Source organism: Alligator sinensis, unplaced genomic scaffold (genome assembly GCF_000455745.1).
Source record: "Alligator sinensis unplaced genomic scaffold, ASM45574v1 scaffold1173_2, whole genome shotgun sequence".
NCBI classification, from domain to species: Eukaryota; Metazoa; Chordata; order Crocodylia; family Alligatoridae; genus Alligator; species Alligator sinensis.
The window spans coordinates 132,468-140,638 of NW_005843445.1; the positions used below are offsets into that span (position 1 = coordinate 132,468).

Sequence of the window (8,171 nt, forward strand, 5' to 3'; positions counted from 1 at the left end):
GGAGGGAACCAGAAGCAAGCAACTCAGCCAGGCATGCTGCTCCCAGCTCTCTGCCTCTCCACTCCCCTAGCTGCTTATGCTGTCCAACTCTGTCTCCTCCCCGCTTCCTGTACAGCAGGTGCTGCTTACTAAAAGGTAAACTTTCTCCTTCCCCTCTCCCTTAAGGCAGATGCTGTTTACCAGAGGTAAACTCCTTTTCTCTCTCAGTTCCTCCCTGCCTCTGACATTAGCAGCTACCTTCCTCCTTTTCCCCGGCTTCCCCTACTGGAGAGGAGTGGTGGCCTGCAGTGCAACCAAGTCAAAAGCATCTGGTCTGCTGCTCTAAAAATCTGAGCTCCACTGAACTAATCTATAAACATATAGTAAAATTAAATAAAACTATATTGCTAAAACATCCAGTGAAGTTCTGTTTAAGGGATTAGTGCAAAGTACTCTTATTTAACATTTCTATTATTGATCTGGAAGATAATATTACATTAACAAAAATGGTGTTACAAATGCAATCAGGATTAGAGAAAATAAAAGGCTAGAACAAAAAAAAAATAATCAGGAAACAAGTTTAGATTCAACAACAGAATAGGATTAAGCTTGGAAAAAATACAAAATTATGTATCTTGGAGAAAATGAACACATGCTGTTGGAAAGCTGTATTTGCAAAAGATGTTGTACATACTTAGAGTTGCAGTACAACAGGCTTTTTGTTTTATACCATGCCACAATTCAGTTACATTTTGCATGTGATAAAATGCACACTGCACTGTGCAGGTTTATATATGACAGTATTTTAAAAATGACTGCTCATAGAGTCTACCGCTGTAAATTCTGCAATCAAAGTCTTGCTTTCAATTACTTATAGCACTATTTGGGTCAAAAGCATGGGCACAGCAGTTGAGTTGTCTGGTTTCAAAATATCATGACTGTGATTATTCAGTATTTTCGCTCAGTGAAAGGAAATACCTGGACAGGTGCAGACTGCCGCAAAACACTGAACAACATTAAGGGGTCGTTTTGAGATGGTATAATTGTTCTTTTGGCTGGGCTTTGACTTTAAAAGAACAGTTCAAAACCTTAATTCAAATATTTATCTTACTGTTTGAGAAAAGAAAATGATTCACATTCAAACATTTCACTAAGTCAGAGAAAGCACACAAAATGATTCGGAAAAAAACATAAAACATAACAATACCATTTGTAAACTAAATATCTGCAAATAGATCCACAGGTTTTCACAAGTAGTAAGATTACAACTTTACTAGCACCTTTCTTTCATCCAAGCATCTCAAAGTACTTACAGCTGCAAGCAAATGAGAAACTCCACACTATCTATAAAAATCTTTAAGTCTTAATTAGGTTCCGATGACAGAGACATGCCAGTCAAGATGCAGTAATTCGAACAAGAGGCTCTGCTGGAATTACTGATTTATTATGGATGCATGAATATACATAAATATACACAACTCATTGCATAAATTACACTGAAAGAAAGGCCATATCCCAGACTCATGTTGGAATAGGAGAAGGTACTTAAGATCTAATGGTCTGATGATAAAATTTTAATCTTTCAAAGAAGCAGGTTTCCAAAAACAAAATTATGCACTCTAAGTACTTTTTGTAGCTTGATATTAGAGAAAGGTTAAATATTGTCAGAATGATCCTATGATATAGCCAAAATATGCTGTTAAATTATCGGATATGCAAACAAAGTCTTACCCAGCCCTAGTTGTTTTGTATTCCACCTTAAGGATAGGTTTACAAGGCTCTGGCTTCTTCCCATCCTTTAGTTGTTTTCCTAAAAAAAGAAAAAAAAAAGTTATTTTTCTGCATTAACATTACAGAAAGTGATGGAACGTTATAAATTTAATTATATATTTAAATATTCACATGAAAGAGATTTAACAGCTGGTCACAATGTATTTCATACCTTGAAATAACATTATTAAAAAACAATTAACATTGTCACACCACGAAAACATGGAATGTGCATTTTTGATGCAGCTTTCAAAATCAATCTTCTAAAAACCAAAACATCTTTGCATTTTCTTAGAATGCAATTCTCTAATATGAAAAATGATTAAATATGTGGCTTTGTGACATTCAACACGTTGCATTTCCATGAAATACCTGGACAGATGCTTAGTTTACAAGGTAAAAAAAGAAGGTTTTATTCCAGTTGTAAGCACTGCAAAGAGACTTGATTTCAAAATCAAGATGCAACTTTTCTTGTAATACATTAGGCGCATCTAATATTCAGAAAACACAACTCTATCTGTGCTAATCCACTTCCTTTACTTTGTATCATTGTTACATGTGCATTTAAAATTTTTGGATTCCTAATTCAGGGGGTATAACTTGGCTTTCCAACTACAACTTAATCAATCCTCTGGAGTATAGCAGGAAAGTCTTACTTTAGTTATTAAAGCAGATATAAGCATTACTAAATAATTCAAGATGCATCAGGTAAAAGCTCCCAGTTTTATATAACCTATTTTAACATTTGTATCTTGATTTCCTCAACTAAACATAGCCTCTTATAGAAACTATTGTATTTTTGTTTTAACTGTGAACACACACACACATACACGCACAGTACTGGACACTAGATTTTCGGGGAGTTTGTCCACTTGCAAAGCTGTAGCTCTATATCTATAGCTACTTGCTTAAAGTGTCTAAACAGTAAATGAATTCTAGTACTAAGCACAACGTAAGCTATGCCAACATCTATGTACATTAATTCTAAAAATAAGTGAAGCAGCTGGAAAACAAGTACATAAGCAAAGGTTTGAGCAAGCCATGGCTTAAACGGAACAAAACATAACATAAAAATATTAAAATATTTAACACTATTTACATGTTGATAATTTTTAAATAGTGAGAGTCTCCATTCCCATCTTACCGTGGGGCGTGATTGTCTGAAGTGGTTTGGTAGGGGATTTTACATTCCATATGGTCAAGGTGCCATCTGAGTGGCTACAAATGAACTGTTTTCCTTCATGGTGCCAAGCAACAGAGTGGATAGCCTGTGCAGAAATGGAAGGAAAGAAATTATTGGAGTTTTCAGTTAAATCTAGCAAATGCCAATTTCTTGATTCCCCTGTCTACTTAGTGTAGACCACAGACACCAAAAGGACGTGTCTAATAGAAAAATCAGGAAATACCAAGACAACTATAATGTATCCATGCTTAATTTTTAGTTGCAAGTTAATATTTTTTTCAGGAATTTTTCTGCAGAGTAACACTGTTCATGTTAAAAAAGTTAAAAAAGAAAAAAAATGAGTATCACTCTTATAAAATCAGCAGCGCATAAACATTAAACACAATTTTATTTGCTAATGGAAACACTAGAACACAGACAGACAATAATCCATCTCCCTTTTTCAGTAAATCACTAGAAGCTAATATGCCTGGTATTATGGAAGTGCTAAAGCTGTATTATTTGAACACTGAACACCTGCATAGTAATTTAAAATAGTTAAAATAAACTCAAAGAATTTTAAAAGTAAAATACCAGTCTTCTAAAATACATTGGCTATTTCCATAACATCTCCCCAAAAGGTTGATACCCTTAATGTTTCATTATTATCAGAGTCTGGAACACTGCATATCAAAAAAAACATGGGGACAAACTTTGAAAAAGTCCATAAAAAATTATTAGATGTCTAGGACACACGACTTACAAAGCAAGGCTGGAAGAACTGGGATTATCTAAATCTGAGGAAGAAAAGACTAAAGGGGGGGGGGACGGGGCTTGGGGGAAGAGACTTCTAATATCTGAAGGGTGGTTATAAAGAGGGTGGTGACTGATTATTCTCCAGGGCTGCAGGAGACAGGACTAGAAATTATTGCTTTAAACTGCAACAAAGGAAATTTAAGTTGGATATTAGGAAGCATCTCTCTGAGGGTGGTTATGCATTAGAACACATGACCTAAAACTGGTTTCGAGTTCTCCATCTTTGGAAGTTTAAGAGCACATTAGACAAAAAACTTGTCTTGGGCAGTTTAGACAGGGAGGATCCTGCCTTGAATGGGGAACTGGGCCACAGATCCTTTTCAGACCTGTTTTCCTATTATTTCTATATTTAGTTAACTGCAGAATCATAAAAACAAGTCTATCATTCAATGCTATACCCCAACAAAAAACGCAATGAGAAAAAGATACTTTATATATTCTACAATGTGTTTTTATATAAAATTATTATATATTACATTTTGCAGAACCTGTTCAGCAAAGTCTGGCAGTGTGACATTCTTACTGCTGTGGGAGGGGACAAAAATAACGGATACAACAAATGCATATGGAAGTGACTCCCTTAACAGTAACGGAAGATCCCTTCCTTTCAATAGTGTCAGCTGAAGCATCTTTTGCCGGAAGGACATTCCTCCAAGTTATTAATAAAAACATGGCTCTTACTAAAAAGAGACCCAGTATATTCCCTCCTTCCCCCACAAATATTCTGTACATGATGTTTCATTTGTCACATATACAGGCTGTGAACACAGAATCATGCCTGGAAGTAACCTCAAGAAAACAGCTAATCCAAAACCTTGCTCAAGAGTCCTTGAGCAAGGTTTTGGATTTGATACCTTTCTAAAATCCAATCTAAATAGGCCCTAAATCATCAATTATGAATTGTCACTGTGAAAATTATATTGGCAAAAATATCAGCAAGTATGATCATAAAAAGACCAAAGTCTCTGCACATTGGAGGAGAAAGCATTCTGAATTTCAGATTTCAAAGATATTTTCTGATATTGCAGAAGCAGATATAAAATACATCAAGTCATGCAAGCTATTATTACATCTATTATTATTATTATTATTATTATTATTATTACAGCTATTATTATATAGAGACCATCATTCAATTCAGTCAAGGAAGTAGGAATGAATGAACTAAAAATGGGAGGGATGTTGGTTGTAGCCTTGTTGGTCTAAGGACAGGCAGGCAAGTTTCTTAGGGTAAATGTGATATCTTTTATTACACCAACTGAGTAGTTTAAAAAAAAGTTCTTTGCAAGCTTTCGGGCATAAACACTTCTTCAGGCACTGGGAGACTGCTGTTGTTCTGAGTTCTCGAAGGTAGAAAAGAAGCTAAAAGCATGACAAGAAGTCTGGGAAAATGTAAATGAGTGGAAGTTTGCAAGACAATGGGTAGAGACAGGAGTAGAAGAAGGAAGTGGGGGTTGGTGGGGGTGGGAAATGTGTGAAGGAATGCAAATGGTAAGTTTCAGGCAGGTACCTAGTGAATCAGATGTCAGGCAGGTTATAATGTGTCCAATGTCTATACGAAGTCCATGATTTTTAGTATTGAGTAGATTTATGAAGTGATGTTTGTAGGCTCGTCTACAAAAGGTATTTTGTAAGTTCCTTTTGAGAATTAGAACTGAGAGATCAGAGAGGGAGTAAATGTCTTGTGAGAAATGGGCACCCACAGGCAATTGGCTATTTTCATCTTTGATGGATTTTCAGCGTGCGTTCATTCTGGTATGCAGTTGCTGTTTGGTTTCTCCTACATCTTTTCCATCAGGGCATTTGGTGCGCTTGATGAGATGTATTACATTTCGAGAGTTGCAGGTGTAAGATCCAGGAATGGTGATGGCTCTGTTGTGGGATGTGGTTATTGTGAGACCGGTGGAGATGTGTTGGCAGGTTTTATATTTCTTGTCCTAGCACGGTCTGGATCCATTTGGTGTGGTTTGCATCATAGAGAGTTTGCTTCTGGAGATGAGATTAGCAAGGTTTGGTGCTTGTTTAAAGGCTAGGATAGGTGGTTCTGGAAAAATCTCTGCAAGAATTGGGTCATCTTCTAGTATAGGTTGCAATTGTTTGAGGATTTTCTGTACAGGTTCCAGGGAAGGACGATGTGTCACAAAACTAATGGTGCGTGATTCGTGGGGATTTTCTTTATGTACTACAGCAATACTTAACGTGGTATCCGGGTGGCTCTTTCAAAAGTGCTATCTATCTCTCTGGAGGAGTGTCCTTGTTGGGTTAAAGCCTTTTTGAGATTTGTTAAGTGACAATCATGGGTATTCTCCTCAGTGCAAATTCAGTGCCATCAGAGGTCTTGGCTTCATATTACAGCTTTCTTGATGTGTTTAGAGTGATTGCTGGTTCTGTGCAGATATGTATGTTGGTCCATGGGTTTTTTGTATATGGTGGTTTAAAGTTTACCATTTTGGATATTGATCATAGTGTCCCAAAAGGAAATGTTGGTGTTGGAGTATTCACAAGACAGTCTGATGGAGGGGTGATGATTGTTGAATTTGTGATGGAAATCAATGAGACTGCAGGTTATCATCTATGTATCTCAGGTGTAGTGTAGTGTGGTTTTGATGGTGCAGTTCTTGAGGAATTCTTCTTCCAGGTGGGCCATAAAAAGGTTGGCATATTGTTGAGTCATTTTGGTGCCCACAGCTGTGCCCATGGTCTGGAAGGAAGTGTTGGCTGTTGAAACTAAAGTTGTTGTGTGTAAGGATGACATGGGTAAATTGAGTAATATCTTGAGTTCTGTATTTTGAGTTATAATCTTGCTCCTGTAAATATGTGAGGCAGGCTTGGATGTCATCCTGGGGTGAGATGTTGGTATATAAGCAGGTGACATTGATGGTCCCTAGAAGGGTATTGCTGGGAAGGTGGTCTATGTTTTTGAGTTTTTGCAGAAACTCTGTTGTCTTGGATAAAACTCAGTCTTTGGGTGACAAGAGGTTTTAGGATGGATTTGATGAATCCTGATATCTCTTCTGTTAGGGCTTCATGGTTGGAAATGACAGGGCTGATAAGAGGATGAATTAACAATGGGAAACATTAATATATATAAAAAAGAAGAACTAAATTAAATCTAATTAGTGCCTTAGGGCCAGAGGAAGGTAAAACAATGAAAAAAATAGATAGAGATAAGGATAAAGTACAGGCAGTCCTCAACTTACAACGTTTATAAATTGACACCCTGTTTCAACTTTATGACGTCAGTTTTGACTTTACAACGCTTGATCCGATGCCATGCCATGCCAGCGAACAAGTTCACTGCACTGATTATTTCCCTGGAGAACATCTGTCCAAATTTCCTTGGACACTTTCCTTAAGAAAGCAGACAGGACTCCAGAAAAACCTGCAGCTGAGACTCCTGAGAAGACTCCAGCCAAAAACTCTTCAAAAGTCCAACCAAGAGCCTTTCAAAAAGTCCAGCAAGGTCACCTCAAAGAAGTCCTTCCAAATCAATATGGTTACTATTTACAATATAAATACATTAATGTAGCTATATTACTCATCTATAATTGATCAAGTACAAAATTCTGGGGTATTTTTGGTGAAAATAGGGCATCAGGCTTTGGTTCAGGAACTAGTCCTCCATTTATAACATTGTTTCTTATGAGAAAATTGGCTCCGAGTTACAACGTTTTGACTTAAAGACTCTGTTTTCAGGAACCAATTATGTCGTAAGTTGGAGGAGTGCCTGTACTGTATTTACTTGGATCCAAGAAAAGGTCTAGGGAATTCCACACAGGAGGAAAAAACCTTCTAGTACATGGCAGAAGCAGGCAGCTGCTGCAGCCCCAACCCTAGCCTAGAAGCAGAGTCAGAGCTGTGACTGCTGCACCTTGCTCCTATCGGTCCCCCACAACCTCTAACCTATGGCTGCCTCTTCCCCTCCACTGGTTCTGCCACTGCTTACCCCGCACCCGCTTGTGGCCCTGGTCCATTCCAGCCCAAGGCACAAAGCATATGCTCCAGCCCCCATCTGGCCAAAAAGAAGCTATGGGAGCAGCTGTAGTTGGCTTCATCTCAGTCCTGGGGCTGGGGCCAACTGGGACTGCAACTCCACTATGTAGTGGAAGCAGGGTTGGAGCCAGAGCTGTGAGTGAGGGTAAGTGGCAGGGGGGAGTTGACAAGTTGCTGGGAGAGGGGTGGGGGTGTGTGTTCAGGCCAGCAAAGGCACTGGGTGGGGTGGGACAGGGACAAGCAGCAAGGGCAAAAGGCTGGGGTTAGGCCTGTTGACTCCCCTACCACTTATCTACTGGCCACCTGCTTTTCTTGCTACAGCAGGGGGGAGGATGCATTTAAGATGACTGTCCAATAATCAGATTCAATAGATAGAAAATTACATAAAAAAACCAAAAACGTTCCATATACAGAATCGAATCATTATGGGGTCTTCTTAAATTCAAAGTAG

General features: G+C 38.1%; 1 protein-coding gene across 1 annotated transcript in view; it reads right to left on the bottom strand.

The window, feature by feature from the left end:
* Positions 1-3,017, bottom strand: part of LOC102378922 (syntaxin-binding protein 5) — a gene marked incomplete at its 5' end in the record, with an annotated part of 87,912 nt that extends 84,895 nt beyond the window's left edge. The window contains 2 exons of the mRNA XM_014527344.2: positions 1,711-1,789; positions 2,894-3,017. Of these exons, the coding sequence (XP_014382830.1) occupies positions 1,711-1,789; positions 2,894-3,017 (203 nt within the window). The remainder of the gene's footprint in view (positions 1-1,710; positions 1,790-2,893) is intronic.
* Between the last annotated feature and the right edge of the window lie 5,154 nt (positions 3,018-8,171).